General features: G+C 47.1%; 1 protein-coding gene across 5 annotated transcripts in view; it reads right to left on the bottom strand.

Annotated features, from left to right (window-relative positions):
• Positions 1–24,885, bottom strand: part of MCF2 (MCF.2 cell line derived transforming sequence) — a 360,378-nt gene that overhangs the window by 45,351 nt on the left and 290,142 nt on the right. For 4 of the 5 annotated variants that reach the window (XM_063937417.1, XM_063937415.1, XM_063937416.1 and 1 more), the window contains 4 exons: positions 23,866–24,087; positions 23,690–23,782; positions 18,124–18,202; positions 17,967–18,030 (listed from right to left, as the gene is read on the bottom strand). In XM_063937417.1, the coding sequence (XP_063793487.1) occupies positions 17,967–18,030; positions 18,124–18,202; positions 23,690–23,782; positions 23,866–24,087 (458 nt within the window). Of the gene's footprint in view, positions 1–17,966; positions 18,047–18,123; positions 18,203–23,689; positions 23,783–23,865; positions 24,088–24,885 lie in introns of all 5 variants that reach the window. The other variant, XM_063937419.1, reaches the window with a different exon arrangement.

Genomic DNA, 24,885 nt, shown 5'->3' with positions numbered 1-24,885 from the left:
TGAAAAGTAGTAGACGAGTCCCCACCGGAGTGGGGTCCAGCCAAATAAACTCAGCGGCATGTGGTGGATGTGGTAGAAACAGAAACGACATCCGCTTCTGCGAACCTAACAAGGCTGCAGAACACTTACCTTTTCACCTTCCACTGTCTGCACAGAAAAGTAAAAAAGAACGGTATCGAACCAGTTAAAGCAACTGCATCCCACAAAAGAATGCGTCATCAACCGTTGTGAGGGAATTTAACTCACAAACTTAGATTTACCAGCAGTATCCGCCGAGATTGACTGAACTGAGGCATCCCCAAACAGCAGTACACCGTCCCAGGAAGAAACTCCAGTATCTCTCGGAGTCAGCCTCAGCATTTCCCCGGACACACCTCCTGTATACGCACGGCAGCCTGCCGCAATGTTATAGAGAAGAACCAACCTAAGGAACATCCCCTATTTCTTTAGGATAATTCTATCGGATGTCTTTCCAAGTATAAACACTCCCTCATGTGCATGTAATGCAAATAAGCCCAAAGCATAGAAATAAAATATCACTTAGCTTCCTGTATACGATCCTTTGTGACAGGACCCGTGTCGACCAGGAGTTGACTTTCACAGTATTCTATCTGCCACGGGAAAAGAATAAACATTGGGACTCCTTGAGAGGACGGGAGACCCACTCGACACGGCCGACCTAGAGCTTTATCAACAGAGCGACCAGTACATGAGAAGGAATACTTTTACTTCAGCATTCATTATAAATCATAAGATGAATATACATATTGTAATACACATAGACACACATATCCTAAATATATATATATATAACATACATATAAGCGGATTGTCCAGAGGCTTCGGGTCCCTAGTGACATTAATGTGTTCTTAATGTGTATGACCATGTACTGAATGCCCCAGTTGTGGATCTACCAGGAAACATTATAGTCGTCAGAAAACATAGTATTCGTCGCCAGCAGGGAGTAGTAACCAGGCAAAATAACATTCTTGCGACCCCGAGGGTCCGAGGGAAGTATACATATATAATTTTAATATCACTCCACCACAAATATTAGCATGTCTGTGCTCGAGCTACAGGCATATAAATATATATACAGGTAAAAGTTAGTTACAGCATGTCAATTTACACCCGGTAATAACAGTTGATGCCGACAGGGTCACCCACATACTACTGTGTCTCCCATACAGTGTTTACTTTTAACAAGCATACCACTACCGACCTGTTGACTCATCATCTACTGTATCAAGTACGAAACAGGCGTCGGCGATGCCGACAGCGAACTCCATAGGTGTTTGTGACAGAACACTCACATATGTCGACACAAGTGAACTATAGAGGGTATATCTGACAGGGAGCACACAGAGACTATACACAACAATGATTTCATGCCCATTTCTAAAAGCAAATAGTGTTATATATCCCTCAACATAACACTAAAAGTATGTGCCCCCCCTTGTTTGTACACATATTTTGGCGGGGACAGTGAGAAAATGGCGCTGAACACTGTGTGTGCACTTCAGCCCCGTTATATTATCCTTCTATAAGCAGGCAGGGGGCCGTATATGGGCCCTCATTCCGAGTTGTTCGCTCGGTATTTTTCATCGCATCGCAGTGAAAATCCGCTTAGTACGCATGCGCAATGTTCGCACTGCGACTGCGCCAAGTAACTTTACTATGAAGAAAGTATTTTTACTCACGGCTTTTTCTTCGCTCCGGCGATCGTAATGTGATTGACAGGAAATGGGTGTTACTGGGCGGAAACACGGCGTTTCAGGGGCGTGTGGCTGAAAACGCTACCGTTTCCGGAAAAAACGCAGGAGTGGCCGGGGAAACGGTGGGAGTGCCTGGGCGAACGCTGGGTGTGTTTGTGACGTCAACCAGGAACGACAAGCACTGAAATGATCGCACAGGCAGAGTAAGTCTGGAGCTACTCTAAAACTGCTAAGTAGTTAGTAATCGTAATATTGCGAATACATCGGTCGCAATTTTAAGAAGCTAAGATTCACTCCCAGTAGGCGGCGGCTTAGCGTGTGTAACTCTGCTAAAATCGCCTTGCGACCGATCAACTCGGAATGAGGGCCATAGTGTATATACACTATACACCTCCTAAAACAATATACAAAATGCTGTTCAGGGCGCCCCCCCTGCACCCAAGTAAAACCGTTGGTGTGTGGGAGCACTGGCGCGCAGCGCGACCGCTGCTATGGACTGGCGGGGGTATCGTACGCGGTGCCCGGGGCCCGACTGTGCTCTTTTGCCAGTCCCAACGAGACCTCAGTAACTGCTGCCCAGGGCGCTCCCCCCCAGCGCCCTGCACCCTGTGAGTGCCGTTGGTGTGTGGGAGCATGGAGCGCAGCGCTACCGCTGTGCTTACCTCCGTTACTGAAGTCTTCTGCCGTCTGACGCCTCCTGTTCTTCTCATACTCACCCGGCTTCTGTCTCCTGTCTTTTGTGAGGGGGGTGACGGCGCGGCTCCGGGAACAAGCAGCTAGGCGAACCAAGTGATCGAACCCTCTGGAGCTAATGGTGTCCAGTAGCCTAAGAAGCAGAGCCCTTGAACTAAGAAGTAGGTCTGACTTCTCTCCCCTCACTCCCACGATGCAGGGAGCCTGTAGCCAGCAGGTCTCCCTGAAAATAAAAAACCTAACATAAAGTCTTTAGAGAAACTCTGTAGAGCTCCCCTAGTGTGTGTCCAGTCACTCCTGGGCACAAAGTCTAACTGAGGTCTGGAGGAGGGGCATAGAGGGAGGAGCCAGTTCACATCCATTCAAATGCTAAAAAGTTGGTCCACTTATCTTACGTGTTGCGCCACCATGTATAGGGCCGCCTCGTGACTACCACAACCAAAAAGAGTGTCTCTCCAAAAACACAATGGCAAACAAATACAAGATACAAAAGTATGGCTGCGGAAAACACCTGGCGCCCAGATGAATTTTTCCTTATTTAAATAAATATTAAAAGAATACAACCCTCCAAATGGGAAGAAACGTCCACTCCTGAATTCTCCCAGATCCTCCTCTTAACGAGTATCCTTGTCAGGACAGCATATAGAACAGAGGGGAGAGGGGGGCCACATGTGTAATACAGTTTTAATACAACACACAATGACAGATGAAATACAATGAACACAAAGTGATGGTATCAAACATCCACGTGTGTGAGCCACAGAGGAAATTAATGCAACAATTACCAGAGCGATTGAGAACCCACAAAAAGTTCTCAATCAAGTTCTTAAGCACCAGATTCCGCCCGGGCAGGTGACTTTCCGGAAAGGAGTTGAAACGCGTCGGCTTCCTGTGACTCCAGTGGTCTGTGTCCAGCGGAGGTGCATGCTGATCCAAGGACCAGGGTATTTCCAGTCACCTGCCCGGGCGGAATCTGGTGCTTAAGAACTTGATCGAGAACTTTTTGTGGGTTCTCAATCGCTCTGGTAATTGTTGCATTCATTTCCTCTGTGGCTCACACACGTGGATGTTTGATACCATCACTTTGTGTTCATTGTATTTCATCTGTCATTGTGTGTTGTATTAAAACTGTATTACACATGTGGCCCCCCTCTCCCCTCTGTTCTATATGCTGTCCTGACAAGGATACTCGTTAAGAGGAGGATCTGGGAGAATTCAGGAGTGGACGTTTCTTCCCATTTGGAGGGTTGTATTCTTTTAATATTTATTTAAATAAGGAAAAATTCATCTGGGCGCCAGGTGTTTTCCGCAGCCATACTTTTGTATCTTGTATTTGTTTCACATCCATTCAAAGTCTTATAGTGTGCCCATGTCTCCTGTGGATCCCGTCTATACCCCATGGTCCTTATGGAGTCCCCAGCATCCTCTACGGACTAAGAGAAAAGGATTTACTGGTAGGTATTAAAATCCTATTTTTCACAAGATATACTTTAATACGTATTTTTCTCTGTGATTTTAGTCACTATATCTCTCCTGTATCTCTGCTTGTGCTGACTACACTGCGCAGGGGTTTGGGCAAGAGGTATTGTGCTGCTGACATCTGTACTGTGTTACCTGATACTGCAAGTCTATACCCCATGGTCCTTATGGAGTCCCCAGCATCCTCTAGGACGTATGAGAAATCCTATATAAATATAAAACCTGACGCACCAAGCCCCCTCAGGTTATAGAATATAGGGATAGCAAGTTGAGTGAGAGACACGAAATGGAAACCACTCAGCAAGCTAATGCACACACATATAGTCACAGTTAAACAATGCAGAGGTTATTACTAACAATAATACTGCACTGGACTAGCTTATTATATAGCTATGTAGTCAATAGATATAACACTGCACAGTAAGAACTGGATGTATATCACAGGGTACTTGTACCAGAGAACCCTGACTAAATGCACTCTTTCTTAACTAACACTGTCTAATTGACATGTAGAATACTTAAGTGTCATGTAAAGTCACAGCGCTGACAACCAGGCGGCTTTACACAGGAGGATTTGCCCAAGCAGTCCCAGGAACAGTGTAGCTGAGAGAAATGGAGCCCAGGCACTGACAGGGAGTGAGGGAGAGACAGATATGCAGCTCCAGGGCGGGAACATATGCTGGAAATGGCGCCCTGGGGCTGGGGAGGGGCTCCAGGTCTAAGCCTTATCCCCTCTGCTGGCAAAACCACCAGGTACTGCAGGCTACACATAAAAAGGTTTTAAGGGAAAACCTGACCTGCACCCATGCCCTGGTGATCTAGTGGGATCGTCTGTACTGCCACAGTGTCCACCGCCAGCGCGCGCGACCCGCCTCCCACTGACCGCGCCGGATCGCGATAAAGGACGGGGCCCGCGAGCGGGTCCCACTCACCACCTCCCAAAGCGCGGCCACGCGATCCTGGAGAGCCCCCGTCGTGTGTGCCTGACAAGAAGAAAACCGGAGCCTCCTGCTGTAGTTACCCGGCAACCAGGGCTCGGGAGTGTACAGCGCCGCTGGGGAGAGATGGAGCTGCAGCAGTGAATGTCACTAGACATGTACACACTGCCACAGCCCTTGAAGTCTTCACTTTTCTTCAAAAAAGCTCTTCTTAGGGCTGCCCAGAGCAGACCCTCTGTTATGTGCCTGCTATCTGCGGCACCAACTACAAAACTGAGCTCCTGTGCAGGGAGGCGGGGTTATAGAGGAGGCGGCGCTATGCATTCTGGGAACAGTCAAAGCTTTTGAGCCTGTTGGTGCCTCGGATCAAGATCCTACTCTACACCCCCTATGTCTTTCCTTGTGGAGCCCAGTGTACCCCGCAGCAGAAATCTAAATTGCAGTGTAAAAATAAAGCAGCCAGTATTTACCCTGCACAGAAACAAAATAACCCACCCAAATATAACTCTCTCTGCACATGTTATATCTGCCCCCCTGCAGTGCACATGGGGGGTAATTCCAAGTTGATCGCAGCAGGAATTTTGTTAGCAGTTGGGCAAAACAATGGGGGTCATTCCGAGTTGATCGCTCGTTGCCGATTTTCGCAACGGAGCGATTAAGGCAAAAATTTGCATGCGCATGGTACGCAGTGCGCATGCGCTAAGTATTTTAGCACAAAACTTAGATTTACTCACGTCCGAACGAAGAATTTCCATCGTTGAAGTGATCGGAGTGTGATTGACAGTAAGTGGGTGTTTCTGGGCGGAAACTGACCGTTTTCTGGGAGTGTGCGGAAAAACACAGGCGTGCCAGCATAAAACGCGGGAGTGTCTGGAGAAACGGGGGAGTGGCTGGCCGAATGCAGGGCGTGTTTGTGACGTCAAACCAGGAACGAAACGGGCTGAGCTGATCGCAGTGTAGGAGTAAGTCTCGAGCTACTCAGAAACTGAATTTTCTATTCGCAATTCTGCTAATCTTTCGTTCGCAATTCTGCTAAGCTAAGATACACTCCCAGAGGGCGGCGGCCTAGCGTGTGCAATGCTGCTAAAATCTGCTAGCGAGCGAACAACTCGGAATGACCCCCCATGTGCAGGGCCGTCTTTTCATATGGGCTCAATGGGCTCTTGCCCAAGGGCCCCAGGAGTATAAGGGTCCTAGGCTGATAGCTGAGGGTCCCCTCTTTCCAGGGGTACCAGATTTTTGAAAATCGGCCCTGGGGAACCGGAGATATCCGACTTGAAAGCAGTGGTCCCAATCCAAGCCTGGTTATTGCTCTTCCCAGCCAGATATCTTGGGTTCTGTCTGGCTTAGAGATTTTATGAGGTTATAAACCAAAAGCTGTGACTCTCCCCTTTCGGTGAACACTAGCAGCTTGTCTCTACTATGCCCAGAACTAGAGATATCAGCCTTCCAGCAGCCGGTCCCTGCTCCAGCTCCACACACCTAATATGCAGTTTTAGATTTTCGTTGGTGAATTGTTCTGGCTCCTGAACTCTGATCCCTAAGTCTTCAGAACCTTCTGAAAGGTGGGACTCTCTAGATTTTTATCCCATTTAAAGCTAAAAAATATATTTTCAGGAACTTGAGATATCTGCAGTTAAGCAAGCTACCCTCCCACCAGAAAATGATAAATATTAAGCCCACTCCACTATCCACCCCTCCCCTACATATTAAACACCCCCTACCACCCTGGAAGTCATGTACCAGGGCTTCTTCATTCAGCCCAATGCCCCCTTCTACAGTTTAGCCCCATCTGTGCAGTAAAGGAGTAATTAGCAGAAATTACTGCTCCAGGTCCTACATGCTGAGCGGAAGATAGAACACCCCCTACCGCCCACGGGACATCAAAGCTGCCACTGATAGCACCCCCACCTCTGCTGCTGGAGGATGGGTAGGGGGCCCAGTGGATTGCTGTGCCCAGGGGCCTACACTGCTGTTAAGACGGCCCTGCCCATGTGCACTGCAGGGGGGGCAGATATAACATGTGCAGAGAGAGTTAGATTTGGGTGGGTTGTTTTGTTTCTGTGCAGGGTAAATACTGGCTGTTTTATTTTACATGGCAAATTAGATTGCAGATTGAACACAACACACCCAAATCTAACTCTCTCTGGACATGTTAAATCTGCCTCCCCTGCAGTGCACATGGGAGGTCATTCCGAGTTGTTCGCTCGCAAGGCGATTTTAGCAGAGTTGCTCACGCTAAGCCGCCGCCTACTGGGAGTGAATCTTAGCATCTTAAAATTGCGAACGAAGTAATCGCAATATTGCGATTACACACCTCGTAGCAGTTTCTGAGTAGCTTCAGACTTACTCGGCATCTGCGATCAGTTCAGTGCTTGTCGTCCCTGGTTTGACGTCACAAACACACCCAGCGTTCGCCCAGACACTCCTCCGTTTCTCCGGCCACTCCTGCGTTTTTTCCGGAAACGGTAGCGTTTTTTCCCACACGCCCATAAAACGGCCTGTTTCCGCCCAGTAACACCCATTTCCTGTCAATCACATTACGATCGCCATACCGATGAAAAAGCCGTGAGTAAAATTACTAAGTGCATAGCAAATTTACTTGGCGCAGTCGCAGTGCGGACATTGCGCATGCGCATTAAGCGGAAAATCGCTGCGATGCGAAGATTTTTACCGAGCGAACAACTCGGAATGAGGGCCATGGTTTTGCCCAACTGCTAACAAAATTCCTGCTGCGATCAACTTGGAATTACCCCCATGGTTTTGCCCAACTGCTAACAAATTTGCTGCTGTGATCAACTCTGAATTTCCCCCTGTGCACTACAGGTTGAGTATCCCTTATCCAAAATGCTTGGGACCAGAGGTATTTTGGATATCGGATTTTTCCGTATTTTGGAATAATTGCATACCATAATGAGATATCATGGTGATGGGACCTAAGTCTAAGCACAGAATGCATTTATGTTACATATACACCTTATACACACAGCCTGAAGGTCATTTTTGCCAATATTTTTTATAACTTTGTGCATTAAACAAAGTGTGCCTACATTCACACAATTAATTTATGTTTCATATACACCTTATACACACAGCCTGAGGGTCATTTAATACAATATTTTTAATAACTGTGTGTATTAAACAGTTTGTGTACATTGAGCCATCAAAAAACAAAGGTTTCACTATCTCACTCTCACTCAAAAAAGTCCGTATTTCGGAATATTCCGTATTTCGGATATTTGGATATGGGATACTCAACCTGTACTACTTTTCACATCTTATGAATGCAAACTGAAACCACGGGTTATTTACTAAAGGTTGATTTTAAATTGATTTAAAATTGATCAGCATCAACACAAATTTGACCACAGTGTTTCGGTTGGGAATTTGATGGTCCATTGGTTTCTATTTGAAGCTACAAATGTATTCTATTCACTGTCAATAGAAGCAAAGATCGACCAAATTATACAAAAGCATCCCTATTGCCCAAAACGGGAGGTACTCGATATACCAGCTGTCGGGATTCCGGCGCTCAGCATACCGGTGCCGGGATCCCGACCTCTGGGATATTGACAACTATTCTACCACTTGGGGTGTCCACAACACCCCTGGAAAGAGAATAAATAGCGTGCGCGCGTAGCGCATGGAGCCCGCAAGGGGCTCTTTTGTGCTCGCCTCGCTGCCGGCATTTCAGTGGTTGGAATCCCTGCGCCGGTATGCTGGGCACAGGGATCCTGACCGCCGGACAATCATAGCAGACCCACCCAAAACATGCCACATGTACTGTATTACCCACAAACACCTTCATTCCATGGCTAATTTGCATATTGATTATTATTTTTTTAAATGCCTGATTTATGCAGCCAGAGTGCCTCACATGCTTCTCTCCCATGTTTTTACCATCATATTGAGGTTTCAGACAATTCCACATGGTTTTAAATCAAATAGAACTGTTTCTGATGGGTTTATTTGAAATGGTGATATTCTGGGTCATCCCTTAATTTGTGGGGACAGCGATGAGATTGCAATTGAATTGCGATCGCGCTGACGGCCATTTGCATTCTGGGCGGCCTTGCCCTGTGCTGGACGGCCCCCAGCATGTGATCGCAAGCACTTGCAAAACAACTGAAACTGATGCTGAATAGGGTCCATAGTACATACCAGAAAACACTGATGTTTCTGCAAGGTTTTTTTTTTGTAGACCGATGTTTGGATGATTTTGTCTATTGTTACTTTCAGTAAATCGCCAACATGCAAAATCTACCAAAAATAGGTGGAAAACACAAACTCAACCTTTAGTAATATTCCCCCTGTCTCTAGTCGTTGTCCAGCTGCATCAGACCCAGGTACGTTTAGCGCAGGGGTGGCCAACCAGTCAGAGGCAAAGAGCCAGAAAAGATCTGTAGTCAAGAGCAAGAGCCACTAAATATGGGGGCATGGCCTAGTTGTCACAAAGTCACACCCCATTTTTGTGTGCACACCTTTCGGTATGACGTTTGTAGAAGTATGACCTCATATCATAACCCCATTTTTCATCATGTTGTACAGTGCCAGATACATATAATGCCCCAGTACAGTGCCACATACATAGAAAAACGCCAAAAAATGGGTGCCTCCACAGTGCCAGATACATATATGCCCCCACAGTGCCAGATACATATATGCCCCAGTGCCAGATACACATGTCCCCAGTGCTAGATACACATGTCCCCACAGTGCCAGCTATGCCCCCAGTGCCAGATACACATGTCCTCACAGTGCCAGATATGCCCCCAATGCCTGCTATGCTCCCAGTGCCAGATATGCCCCAGTGCGTGCTATGCTCCCAGTGCCAGATATGCCCCAGTGCAGATACACATATCCCCACAGTGCCAGATATGCCCCAGTGCCAGATACACATATCCCCACAGTGCCTGCTATGCCCCCAGTGCCAGATATGCCCCCAGTGCCTGCTATGCTCCCAGTGCCAGATATGCCCCCATTGCCTGCTATGCCTCCAGTGCAGATACACATGTCCCCACAGTGCCTGCTATGCCCCCAGTGCCTGCTATGCCCCCAGTGCCAGATACACATGTTCCATCAGTGCTTGCTATGCCCCCAGTGCCTGCTATGCTCCCCAGTGCCAGATATGCCCCCAGTGCCTGCTATGCTCCCAGTGCCAGATATGCCTCCAGTGCCTGCTATGCCCCCAGTGCCAGATACACATGTCCCCACAGTGCCTGCTATGCCCCCAGTGCCAGATATGCCTCCAGTGCCTGCTATGCCCCCAGTGCCTGCTATGCCCCCAGTGCCAGATACACATGTCCCCACAGTGCCTGCTATGCCCCCAGTGCCAGATATGCCCTCAGTGCCAGGTACACATGTCCCCACAGTGCCTGATATGCCCCCAGTGCCTGCTATGCTCCCAGTGCCAGATATGCCCCTAGTGCCTGCTATGCCCCCAGTGCAGATACACATGTCCCAACAGTGCTTGCTATGCCCCCAGTGCCAGATACATGTCCCCACAGTGCTCACCAGCTCCCAACATCTCCCCCACCCCTCCTCCCCGCGCCACTGCTGCTCACTCTCCGGCGGTGGTGTCTCTCTTCAATTAGGCGCCAATCAAAGCTTGCGGTCCGGCAGCCAATCAGGAGCCTTAGCTGCCGGTCCGCGAGCTCTGATTGGCTCACGGGCCGGCGCCGAATTGCAGCGTTACACTGCCGCCGGAGAGAGTCGTGCGAGTGTCTGGGGGCAGCGGTGGCCAGGAGCCGACTGAGCCGCATGCGGCTAATTAAAGAGCCGCGGGTTGGCCACCGCTGGTTTAGCGGATGCAGCCACTGCTAGGAGTGGAAGCCACAGCTACAGACATGCAGATGTGACCTACTTTGAATAGGTCACAAAGATGCAGATATATTTGCAAATGTAAGCTATAAATGTGGTTACTTGCAGTTCTGAAAAAGGGCACTGTGAGCACACACAGACTGCCCATCTTCTATTCTCCATATCAGAGAGGGAACAGCAGGGAGCCACACCACGACACAGCGTATCTCCCACATCAGCGAGCACTTAATGCCATTACACTTCCTCAGAGTTCAGTAAATCTATTATTCTAATATTGGTCCCTGATATAAATTAGATCATCCTGCTTGTTTGTGCGATTAATTTATTGCGGATGTGACACATGCACAAATCTGCCCCACCTCTAACTGCGAACACTGTAAACGTTAGACGTCACGTGCATGCTGTACCGTTGAGAAAGAAGAGGCCCGGGACGGGGGTGGTAAGTACAATGGGTTGGGAGGGGTGGGGACAGGAGTGGGCAAGGTAGAAAGGGGGAGCTGCTGAGGGGGCGTGGTGGCTCATGTGACCAAATAAATGTACCATGGAAGAAATGTCGAATGTAAAGGAAAACCTACAACTTCGATGTAAAACATCTATGAATTAATTTATGTGATGGATGTGATCAGTCTGTTTACATGGAGTGGCTTGCACTCATGTGCATTAACATGAAGACTCTGGACTCTTAGAAGAAGAACTCTTAGGGATATATTTACTATAATGCGGGTTTATAGAAGTGGAGATGTTGCCCATATAATCTGATTTGTTGCTATGGGCAATATCTCCACTTCTCTAATCTCACACTTTAGTAAATATACACCCTAGAGTCCACCTTTATATAGAAAACTGTCATATAGAAAATCTCCCCCTGTCATATAGAAAATAAGATTTTACTTACCGATAAATCTATTTCTCGTAGTCCGTAGTGGATGCTGGGGACTCCGTCAGGACCATGGGGATATAGCGGCTCCGCAGGAGACAGGGCACAATAATAAAAGCTTTAGGATCAGGTGGTGTGCACTGGCTCCTCCCCCTATGACCCTCCTCCAAGCCTCAGGTAGGATACTGTGCCCGGACGAGCGTGCATAATAAGGAAGGATATTGAATCCCGGGTAAGACTCATACCAGCCACACCAATCACACCGTACAACCTGTGATCTGAACCCAGTTAACAGTATGATAACAACGAAGGAGCCTCTGAAAAGATGGCTCACAACAAGAATAACCCGATTTTTGTAACAATAACTATGTACAAGTATTGCAGACAATCCGCACTTGGGATGGGCGCCCAGCATTCACTACGGACTACGAGAAATAGATTTATCGGTAAGTAAAATCTTATTTTCTCTGACGTCCTAGTGGATGCTGGGGACTCCGTCAGGACCATGGGGATTATACCAAAGCTCCCAAACGGGCGGGAGAGTGCGGATGACCCTGCAGCACCGAATGAGAGAACTCCATGTCCTCCTCAGCCAGGGTATCAAATTTGTAGAATTTAGCAAACGTGTTTTCCACTGACCAAGTAACTGCTCGGCAAAGTTGTAAAGCCGAGACCCCTCGGGCAGTCGCCCAAGATGAGCCCCCTTCCTTTTGGAATGGGCTTTTACCGATTTTGGCTGTGGCAGGCCTGCCACAGAATGTGTAAACTGAATTGTATTACAAATCCAGCGAGCAATCGTCTGCTTAGAAGCAGGAGCACCCATCTTGTTGGGTGCATACAGGCTAAACAGCGAGTCAGATTTTCTGACTCCAGCCTTCCTGGAAACATATTTTTCAGGGCCCTGACAACGTCAAGTAACTTGGAGTCCTCCAAGTCCCTAGTACCCGCAGGTACCACAATAGGTTGGTTCATGTGAAAAACAGAAAACACCTTAAGGAGAAATTGAGGACGAGTCCTCAATTCTGCCCTGTCAGAATGAAAAATTAATTAAGGGCTTTATATATGATAAAGCCGCCAATTCTGACACACGCCTGGCTGAAGCCAGGGCTAATAGCATCGTCACCTTCCATGTGAGATATTTTAAGTCCACAGTGGTGAGTGGTTCAAACCAATGTGACTTTAGGAAACTCAAAACAACATTGAGATCCCAAGGTGCCACTGGGGCACAAAAGGAGGCTGTATATGCAGTACCCCTTTTACAAACATCTGAACGTCAGGCACTAAAGCCAGTTCTTTCTGGAAGAAATTCGACAGGGCCGAAATTTTGAACCTTAATGGACCCTAATTTTAGGCCCATAGACAGTCCTGTTTTCAGGAAATGTAGGAAACGACCCAGTTGGAATTCCTCTGTAGGGGCCTTCTTGGCCTCACACCACGCAACATATCTTCGCCAAATGCAGTGAAAATGTTTTGCGGTTACATCCTTCCTGTCTTCGACCAGGGTAGGGATGACTTCATCTGGAATGCCCTTTCAGGATCCGGCGTTCAACCGCCATGCCGTCAAACGCGGCCGCGGTAAGTTTTGGAACAGACAAGGCCCCTGCTGGAGCAGGTCCTTTCTTAAAGGTAGAGGCCACGGATCTTCCGTGAACATCTCTTGAAGTTTCGGGTACCAAGTCCTTCTTGGCCAATCCGGAACCACGAGTATCATTCTTACTCATCTCCCTCTTATGATTCTCAGTACTTTTTGTATGAGAGGCATAGGAGGGAACACATACTCTGACTGGTACATCCACAGTGTTACCAGAGCGTCCACCGCTATTGCCTGAAGGTCCCTTGACCTGGCGCAATATCTAGTTTTTTGTTCAGGCGGGACGCCATCATGTCCACCTTTGGTTTTTCACAACGGTTTACAATCATGTGGAAGACTTCCCGATGAAGTCCCCACTCTCCCGGGTGGAGGTCATACCTGCTGAGGAAGTCTGCTTCCCAGTTTTCCACTCCCGGAATGAACACTGCTGAGAGTGTTATCACATGATTTTTCGCCCAGCGAAGAATCCTTGCAGTTTCTGCCATTTCCCTCCTGCTTCTTGTGCCGCCCTGTCTGTTTACGTGGGCGACTGCCGTGATGTTGTCCCACTGGATCAATACCGGCTGACCTTGAAGCAGAGGTCTTGCTAAGCTTAGAGCATTGTAAATTGCCCTTAGCTCCAGTATATTTATGTGGAGAGAAGTCTCCAGACTCGATCACACTCTCTGGAAATTTTTTCCTTGTGTGACTGCTCCCCAGCCACTCAGGCTGGCATCCGTGGTCACCAGGACCCAGTCCTGAATGCCGAATCTGCGGCCCTTTCATAGATGAGCACTCTGCAGCCACCGCAGAAGAAACACCCTTGTCCTTGGAGACAGGGTTATCCGCTGATGCATCTGAAGATGCGATCCGGACCATTTTTCCAGCAGATCCCACGTAAAGGTTCTTGCGTGAAATCTACCGAATGGGATCGCTTTTGTAAGAAACCACCATTTTTCACAGGATCCTTGTGCAATGATGCACTGATCCTTTTCCTGGTTTTAGGAGGTTCCTGACTAGCTCGGATAACTCCCTGGCTTTCTTCTCCGGGAGAAAACATCCTTTTCTGGACTGTGACCAGAATCCTCCCTAGGAACAGTAGACGTGTCGTCGGAAAAAAATGCGATTTTGGAATATTTAGAATCCACTCGTGCTGTCGTAGAACTACTTAAGATAGTGCTACTCCGACCTCCAACTGTTCTCTGGACCTTGCCCTTATCAGGAAAGCGTCCATATTTCTTTTAAGAAGAATCATCATTTCGGCCATTACCTTGGTAAAGACCCGGGGTGCCGTGGACAATCCAAACGGCAGCGTCTGAACTGATAGTGACAGTTCTGTACCACGAACCTGAGGTACCCTTGGTGAGAAGGGCAAATTTGGACATGTAGGTAAGCGTCCCTGATATCCAGTGACACCATATCGTCCCCTTCTTCCTGGTTCGCTATCACTGCTCTGAGTGACTCCATCTTGATTTGAACGCTTGTATGTAAGTGTTCAAATATTTCAGATCTCACCTAGCCGTCTGGCTTCAGTACCACAATATAGTGTGGAATAATACCCCTTCCCTTGTTGTAGAAGGGGTACTTTGATTATCACCTGCTGGGAATACAGCCTGTGAATTGTTCCCAATACTGCCTCCCTGTCGGAGGGAGACGTTGGTAAAGCAGACTTCAGGAACTTGTGAGGGGGAGACGTCTCGAATTTCCAATGTACACCTGGGATACTACGTGTAGGATCCAGGAGTCCACTTGTGAGTGAGCCCACTGCGTGCTGAAACTCTTGAGATGACCCCCTACCGCACCTGAGTCCGCTTGTACGGCCCCAGCGTCATGCTGCGGACTTGGCAGAAGCTGTGGAGGGCTTCTGTTCCTGGGAATGGGCTGCCTGCTGCAGTCTTCTTCCCTTTCCTCTACCCCTGGGCAGATATGACTGGCCCTTTTGCCCGCCTGCCCTTATGGGAACGAAAGGACTGAGACTGAAAAGACTGTGTCCTTTTCTGCTGAGATGTGACTTGGGGTAACAAAAGGTGGATTTTTCAGCTGTTGCCATGGCCACCAGGTCCGATGGACCGCCCCTTTATACGGCAATACTTCCATGTGCCGTCTGGAATCTGCATCACCTGACCACTGTCGTCTGGCAGATATGGACATCACATTTACTCTTGATGCCAGAATGCAAATATCCCTCTGCGCATCTCGCATATATAGAAATGCATCCTTAAAATGCTCTATAGTCAATAAAATCTTGTCCCTGTCAAGGGTATCAATATTTTCAGTCAGGAAATCCGACCAAGCCCCCTCAGCGCTGCACATCCAGGCTGAGGCGATTGCTGGTCGTAGTATAACACCAGTATATGTGTATATACTTTTAGGATATTTTTCAGCTTCCTATCAGCTGGCTCCTTGAGGGCTGCCGTATCTGGAGACGGTAACGCCACTTGTTTTTATAAGCGTGTGAGCGCCTTATTCACCCTAAGGTGTGTTTCCCAACTCGCCCTAACTTCTGGCGGGAAAGGGTATACCGCCAATAATTTTCTATCGGAGGAAACCCACGTATCATCACACACTTCATTTAATTTATCTGATTCAGGAAAAACTACAAGTAGTTTATTCACACCCTACATAATACCCTTATTTGTGGTACTTGTAGTATCAGAAATATGTAACACCTCCTTCATTGCCCTTAACATGAAACGTGTGGCCCTAAAGGAAAATACGTTTGTTTCTTCACCGTCGACACTGGAGTCAGTGTCCGTGTCTGTGTCTGTGTCGACCGACTGAGGTAAATGGGCGTTTTTACAAGCCCCTGACGGTGTCTGAGACGCCTGGACAGGTACTAATTTGTTTGCCGGCCGTCTCATGTCGTCAACCGACCTTGCAGCGTGTTGACATTATCACGTAATTCCTAAATAAGCCATCCATTCCAGTGTCGACTCCCTAGAGAGTGACATCACCAATACAGGCAATTTGCTCCGCCTCCTCACCAACATCGTCCTCCTACATGTCGACACACACGTACCGACACACAGCACACACACAGGGAATGCTCTGACAGAGGACAGGACCCCACTAGCCCTTTGGGGAGACAGAGGGAGAGTTTGCCAGCACACACCAAAAACGCTATAATTATACAGGGACAACCCCTTATACAAGTGTTTTCCCTTATAGCATTTTTATATATGTAATCATATCGCCAAATAAGTGCCCCCCCTCTCTGTTTTAACCCTGTTTCTGTAGTGCAGTGCAGGGGAGAGCCTGGGAGCCTTCCTCACAGCAGAGCTGAGCAGGAAAATGGCGCCGTGTGCTGAGGAGAATAGGCCCCGCCCCCTTTTCGGCGGGCTCTTCTCCCGGAGTTTGTGAGATCTGGCAGGGGTTAAATACATCCATATAGCCTCAAGGGCTATATGTGATGTATTTTAGCCATAAAAAGGTATTATACATTGCTGCCCAGGGCGCCCCCCCCAGCGCCCTGCACCCTCAGTGACAGTTGGTGACTGTTGGTGAAGTGTGCTGACAACAATGGCGCACAGCTGCAGTGCTGTGCGCTACCTTATGAAGACTGAAAGTCTTCTGCCGCCTGTTTCTGGACCTCTGGACCTCTTCAACTTCGGCATCTGTAAGGGGGGTCGGCGGCACGGCTCCGGGACGAACCCCAGGGTGAGACCTGTGTTCCGACTCCCTCTGGAGCTAATGGTGTCCAGTAGCCTAAGAAGCAAATCCATCCTGCACGCAGGTGAGTTTTCTTCTCTCCCCTAAGTCCCTCGTAGCAGTGAGCCTGTTGCCAGCAGGACTCACTGAAAATAAAAAACCTAACTTAAACTTTTATTCTAAGCAGCTCAGGAGAGCCACCTAGATTGCACCCTTCTCGTCGGGCACAAAAATCTAACTGAGGCTTGGAGGAGGGTCATAGGGGGAGGAGCCAGTGCACACCACCTGATCCTAAAGCTTTTATTATTGTGCCCTGTCTCCTGCGGAGCCGCTATATCCCCATGGTCCTGACGGAGTCCCCAGCATCCACTAGGACGTCAGAGAAAACTATTGCTTACACTCAGCTGTACAGTAGCTGCCACTGTCATCCCTACAGTCTTAGGGCCGAAACACACGAGGCGGCTGGCGCCGCCCGGCAAACACCCGGCCGGCTTTAAACCGCTGCCGTGATGTAAAGACACATGCAGCGCAATGTGTCCTTACACACGGCACGATCCCGGCCTGGCTGCCGGGTTGCAGCCGGGTCTCACCACTGGAAGGTCCAGCTGCCGGATGGGCGCCTGGCCGTCTTTGCAGCCAGTAAACCGTGTGTGTGAATGGGAGCTTTCACACACAACGGTTTTTTCCCAAGCCGTGTCTAATGCTGCGCATACGCACAGCATCACACACGGCTCAAAGCCGTCCTGTGTGACAGACTCTGCTGGTTTCTCCCGGATGGCAAAAAGCCGGACAAAGTTTACAGCCCTTAGGGGGAGATGTACTAAGCAGTGAAAAGAGTGGAGAAGTGAGTCAGCTGCTCTGTATAATTTTACAGTATGCAAATTATAAATGTTAGTTCAATGCTGATTGGTTGCCATGGGCAACTTCTCCACTGGCTCACTACTCCACTCATTTCAAAGCTTAGTAGATCTCACATTGGGGTAAACGTACAGTATGAAACAGTGATAAGAGTGGAGAAGTGAGCCAGTGGAGTTGCCCATGGCAACCAATCAGCATTGAAGAAACATTTATAATTTGCATACTATAAAATTATACAGACAGCTGATTGGTTACCATGGGCAACTTCTCCACTGGCTCACTTCTCCACTTTTATCACTGCTTCATACATTTACCTAATAGTGTGCTAAAGGAAATCAAAGTGCATCCACTTTGACTTTGAACATACCTCTCATTCATTTGTGATGACAGCACAACCTGGTCTGAAAACGGACTGTGTTTCTGCTTCTCCACTGTAACAGAGACAGGCTATGAATGTATGAAGTCACATACTTACATACTGTATATGTCACATCTAATGCAGGTACAATACTGTATCTCAATACCTTTCATAACTTCTCGCTGCCTGGTCAATATCTTACGTATTTCACTCAGCCACGCTGCCTTCTGTTCTGCTGTTTGGGCCTGAGATACAGAAACAAGTACGGAATTATAACATGAAGTTTTATAAGTCATATGTGTGTGTAGGTCATCACAATATGGGGTTCACAATGACAAATTTAGGACGATTTGTTGGGCAACACAACCACTGAATATTGACTGGCTTGCTCTACTATTTACTTTGTGCCTAATGCTAAAGTCTTCTATGTTGGATTATATTTGTGTCCAAATTGGCAAACATGTAATAACCGTAACTGCACAATATCTAAGGAAACACTAAGTACTAATGTTGCAATTATAGCTCCATGGAAGTAGTTTTAATAAATAATAAAAACGTTTTTGTTTGCACTGCAAAGAGTATAGGGCTTCTTTTTGGCGATGAATAGTTGAATGCTTAAAACATGTGTCCCTCTTTCTGGTTGGTTCTGAGGAGCAATTGCGAGGAATTTTGTTCTCCACGAATTAAACTGCATATTACAATACACTATCATTATTATCCTATATTATAAAACAGAAGGTAGAAATTAGCTTAAAGTGTGTGGGGAACAATTGCTAGATAAGGTACATAAGGGGCCTTATTCAGGTTTGTCAGCAATTGGGCAAAACTATGTTGCACTGCAGGTGGGGCAGATGTAACATGTGCAGAGAAAGTTAGATTTGGGTGGGGTGTGTTCAAACTGATATCTAAATTGCAGTGTAGAAATCAAGCAGCCAATATTTACCCTGCACAGAAACAAGACAACCCACCCAAAATCTAACTCTCTCTGCACATGTTACATCTGCCCCACCTGCAGTGCAACATGTTTTTTTACCTACTGCTAACATTTTTGATTTGCTAACAAACCTGAATAGCCCCCTAGGTACAGTAATCATTGTGGGATGAAACAAAAATATTACTGTACAACTGTATCACATTATAATTATTATTGTTATCCTTTATATGGCACCACAAATGGTCAGCAGCGTCCTACAAGGTATACAGAAATAGTATGAACAAAACAAGAAACAAGTGTTTTACAGTACCAAGCATTGTAATGCTGGGTACACACTGGCAGATATATTGGCCAATCAATTGATCGGCCAATATATGATTAGCTGATGGACGGGTATGTAAAAATGATATACAGTATCTGTGAACTACGTTGTTCATAGACATATCGCATCGGTCCTGCTGCACAGGCGATGACCAATATACTGCAGACAGTGCATCGTTCTGTGTGTATGGCCGACTCACCGCCATGCGATAGGTCGGCTGTTCAGTCCTCACCTAGATAGGCGGAGTGCGGCGGTAGTAAGGGGATGGCGAGCTGGACATACCAGCGGCGGTGAAGATGGCAGAGTCAGTAGGAATCCCGGGAAGAGGAACACTCGTGATTGATTAAGCTACCAATTTGCACCGCAAACTGTCATTGGCTTACTCACGGTGCCATTTTTTAAATTCAAGATGGCTGCAGTGAGCCAACTGCTGCTCACTGCGTCATTGACCCACCACATTGGCCTGGCTATATTAGTCAGTACGAAACAGGGTGCAGGCAGTCTGACAGTGGAGGAGGAGCTGGCAAGTGCACCTGAAGAATCCGGGGTGGGCGGCAGACAATGCAAAAGAGCTTGCATGGCCGCCACCACCCCCAACTCCCCCCCCCCCCCCCCCCCAGGTGAATATCACAGATGAAGATGCAAGAGGGAGCCCCATGGAGGCCATGCAAAAGAGCTTAAAGGCAGCCGCCCCCCCCAGGTGAAGGTGCACAGAAATAAAATATTATGATATAATAATATAAAATAAAACAGTTGGTGTGTGTTTATTTTAACATTTCCTTTACAGGGAGACTATAGATAACATTATAAAATGTAATGTAAATACATACATATTATGTATGTACTGTGACTGACCTGCCCAGGATCTGTGTAGTGGCATTAATGTGTGTGTGTATAACATATATATATATATATATATATATATATATATATGTTCCAATATGATCCGGCACTCCATCCGTCCCCACGGAATCAATTAGCTTGCTACTGTGCCCTCCTATGAGAGAACTGGTTCCCCCACATGCAGCGTACAGGAATAGGCGGCACTAGGAGACTTTACAGTGCATAAAGTGCTTTAATGCATATTTCTAAGTTTCGGGTTCACATCCTGACGAAGGGGCTGTGACCCCGAAACGTAGAAAAATGCATTAAAGCACTTTATGCACTGTAAAGTCTCCTAGCGCCATCTATTCCTGTACAATATATATATATATATATATATATATATATATATATATATATATATAAAATGTATTAATGTACAGGGGATATATACTGTACTTGCCAAGGAACTCTATATTCGCCACGGTCGTGGGGGGGAAGGGGAGTCTGTCCTCTAGTCAGCAATTATTTTAAATATATATATATATATATATACACATACCCCCTGTCACTACAGAGATTCTATTGCCTGGCCCTAACCCCCTCCTTTCCCCCAGTACTGCTTTCTACCCATACCCCCTCCATGCCCCCAGCACTTTCTGACCCTAACATCCTTCTTGCCCTGAGTACTGCCCCAACTGCTATCTACCTTTACCCCGTCCCTACCCCCATCACTCCCCCAGTATTGCCTGGCCCTAATCCCCTCTTTGCCACCATTACTGCCCCAACTGTTATCTACCCTTACCCCCTCCCTAGCCCCAGCACTGCCCCCAGTACTGCCTGCCCCAAACCCCTCCTTTCCCCCATTATTGTCCAAACTGCTATCAACCCTTACTCCCTTCCTACCGCCAGTACTGCCTGCCACCTAACCGTCTCCTTGTCCCCCAGCACTGTCCCAACTGCTGTCTGCCCTCATTCCCCATAATATGCGGTGGGACCCAAAACTAGTTGAGTAGGACCCCAATTTTTTAAAAGTGAGTGGTCCCTGGGACCCACAATTTCTTTTGAACAGCGCGATCACAGGGGGGAACCCTTTATTGGGGGGGGAGGGGGTAGCACTTGCCTAAGCATCCCTGGGCTGACTAGTTGGGGGGATGAATCCTTTGACCATGGAACCCATCAAGTGTGTCCCCTGGCTGTGGCATTACCCCTACTGCTAGATGAGCCTGGTGCTGGTTCTAAAAGCAGAGGAGACCACCTACTCAATTTTTTCCTGTATTATTAGAACCAGGGCTGGCTCCAAGGGCCCACTGCTGGTTCATTAAATATGGGTAACCTCTACAAGTTATGTTTCCGTATTTTTTTTAACCAAGTCCGGCACAAAGATTCCGTGGCTGGTTATGCTTTGGAGAGATTTGGAGATGGAAGGAGTGAGGAAAAGACAGTGGGAGAGAACACAGAGGTAAAAAGGCCTATTTCCTTTACATGTTTGCTCTCTAGAAGGCCTGCCCATTATGTACATTGCAGAAATATTTGCCACATTTCATGACAACAATCTTCCAGTGTACACAGAGGAAAGAAGAATTGGCCAATGTGCTCAACAACAGATATATCTGCAGATAGCAGTGGTGGTTTGTCAGTGTGTACCATCTGCAGATATATCTTTATGTGTGTCCCAGTGACGGTGGGTGGAGCGAGGCACAGCCATTCCTGACATATTAACATTTGGACCAGAATTTTGACTATATAAAGTATATGTAAAATACATAGAAATATCTTCTTTGTATTAATCTAGTCATTTTTATAAACTCTGGAGTAAAAAGTCTATGGCAGGTGAGGCAGTGCCTCGTCTGCCTATCTTTTCTGCACATCTCTGATCAAATCTCACCAAATTTCTAGGAGTTTATACTACTGCACCTGTGTATAATGCCCACATGAACACTTTGGCTCATATATTGTGTGTAAATCTGGCTCTGGTGCTAGCCAGTGCCTCCTGAGCCATTTACCTCACAGCACGTTCCTGGTGTGTATCCACCTTAAGACATGGTCAAAGTTTATAAACATTGCTGCATTAGCAGTCATACTGTACTACCCAAATAAGCAGCTGGGTGCTGTTGTAGTCAGTGGAGAGGGGATAATGATATAAGTGAGGGAAGGAAAAGCACGAGGGAAGAGGGTCCTGCTCTTGAGAGCTTTCAATCTAAAAGAGAGGGGCAGACAGGTGTGACACAGAGGGGATGAGCAAGAAGCACGAAGCAGTGAGTTAGGATGAGAGCTGGAAGGCTCTGATAAAGAATTGTTTCTTGAGAGCCCATAAGAAGTTTTGTAGAGAGGTGGAGAGAATGAAAAGGAGAGAGTTTCATAGGTATGGAGCAGAACAGTCAAAATCTTAGAGGGAAGAGATGGAGGTAATCAGGTCATTTGTGGAGCGAAGAGGACGGGCGGGAGTATGAAGAGAGATAAGGTCAGAGATGTAAATAAAGAGAGGATATGGTGGGGGGCTCTGTGAGTGTGTGAAAATTTCAATTGGATTCTAAAGGGGCAGGGGATCCAGTGTAGGGCTGATGATAAATGCTTCTTCTCTGCAAAACATTCAAACATTCAAACCTTCCAATAATCCCTGCAATGTTTTGACATGACGAATGTCCCGATATGCACAGTGGTCGGGAGGTATTTCCACTGCCACACACATTGAATGTGGGAGCCTTTATGGTGTGCAGCTAAAAAATTGGTGTACGTAGGCTAAACACACCCATTGGTGGCATGGCCACTCTCACCAAAAGGATGGTCATGTCCCCATAATGATTCGGTATTTGTAAAAGCTGTCAAGTTATCAACAGACTGAGTAAGGTCAGGCAGCATTGGACGGCAGCAGCACATACCAATCAGAACTCGGGTAACTAGCTGACAACTACTGAATAGCGCTGTGCACTGTCTAATAATGTGATGGTTCTTGCAAGCTGGATAACAAATATGGGGGACAGATCCCAAACGTTCTACTACATCTGCGTGGATGGCACAACTGGCGCCCTATCCGTTTGATAGATAGACAGTGTCTAGTTAGACAGTCGATAGACACCATATATTAGACAGACATTAGGTCGACAGGGTCAAAAGGTCGACATGGAAAAGGTTGACAGGTCAAAATGTCGACATGGTCAAAAGGTCGACATGAAAATGTTCGACATAAAAAAGATAGACAAATGTTGTTGTTTTTAATGTAACATGTTTTTGGATTATTTCACACTTTATCCATGTCGGCATAGAGTTGGTTATAAACCTTGCGGCGAGCGCAGCGAGCCACCGTGGCCGAAGCGTGGCGAGCGAAGCGAGCCCCGCGAGGGTATGCCTTTCTACAATTGGGGGTCCCAGATGACAAAACTATCCACACAAACCACAAAAATGTAAAAAACATGGTGTCTACCTTTTTAACATCGACCATTTTCATGTCGACCTTTTGACCCTATCGACCTTTTGACCTGGCGATCTAATGTCTGTCTAACATATGGTGTCTATCTATTGACTGTCTAACTAGACACTATCTATCTTTCATACCGGAACCAACTGGCGCGTTCCCCTTTAATATTACAGTAAGTGAAACTATGGAGCATCAGACATGGTTTATTATACATGCTTCTCTATAGGATAACACACCTGTACAACATAAACCTCTTCTCGCCCGCTGTACCAAATTTCAAACTTGCGATTATCACCTTTGACATTTTCTGTGATGCCAACAGCATTCATCTAGCAGGGGACACAGAGCAGTTTATATGTTTGTGCTTACTGGTATAGTATGGCTCAGTGCTGAATGTATGTAAGTACAATACCTTCAGATAGTGCTTAAAACTGTATGATGGCGTTTTATCATGTCCATCTCCATGCTCCTCTCTCCTTTTGCAGAACACCAATGCTCTCTCATAGAGGAACAGGTGTCTCTGCATTGGCTTAAAGCGGGCAAGTTCCTTCATCTTTGTCGGTCTCTTCTTATGAGTGATCCACACACTAAAAGAGCCTTGCATTAGTATTCTGCCCAGATCACTTATATCTCCCTACAAGGCAAAAACAAATACTTCAATAAGAGCAAAACGTGTAACATACCTTAATACATATGTATTACTACCAACAGCAGCTCCTACCTGGGCGGCGGAGTGGGGCTGCTGCAGGACGTGCTGCATCATCCCCTCAACCTGACGCGCTGCCCTGGTCCCGCCGTCAGCCGAGTCCCGGCACTTGCACAGTAGAACTGACAGGCACCAGGACCGGCGTATGCGCACAAGCGGTGGCTTGACTACACATGCTCAACCCTCCACAGCAGCCCATAGAAGTGGGTTGGGCTGACAATAAACAGGGAGTGGCTTCCTACAGGAAATCAGCTCTCTGCTTATCGCAGCCTGGTCTGGCAGTCCCAGAGGGACTGCCTGTCCTACAGGTGACTGTCAGGTAGGACTTTCAATAGGAAGTCACTGCCAGTCACATTGAAGCCAGTGCGGCATCTGGCTCACTCACAGTTGCAGATTTAGGTAAAATCTACCACTGATTACTACAGACACTACAGGCAGCCCTGGGGGGCCACATGTGGCCCTCCAAGACTTCACTTGCAGCCCCCAGCTCATTACTGCTGTGTTGGCATGCTTTTTGCTACAGCTTGTAATGTTTGTTTGGAAAGTATTCTCATATATTACTGCACATATGTGTTTCTTTTATTGATTAACTGTAATAATTTAAGTTACCTCTGAGATTGGGCCTTATTCGGAGATGTACACAAATGCTGCAAAATTTGTACGTATCGGCTATGCGAAAATATGCAAATGCAAATGCCGCTGTGAGGTATTTAGATACACCCATAA

Source organism: Pseudophryne corroboree, chromosome 8 (assembly GCF_028390025.1).
Source record: "Pseudophryne corroboree isolate aPseCor3 chromosome 8, aPseCor3.hap2, whole genome shotgun sequence".
NCBI classification, from domain to species: Eukaryota; Metazoa; Chordata; class Amphibia; order Anura; family Myobatrachidae; genus Pseudophryne; species Pseudophryne corroboree.
The sequence above is the reverse complement of the archived record's forward strand: the minus strand, read 5'-3'. Positions and strand labels throughout refer to the sequence as shown.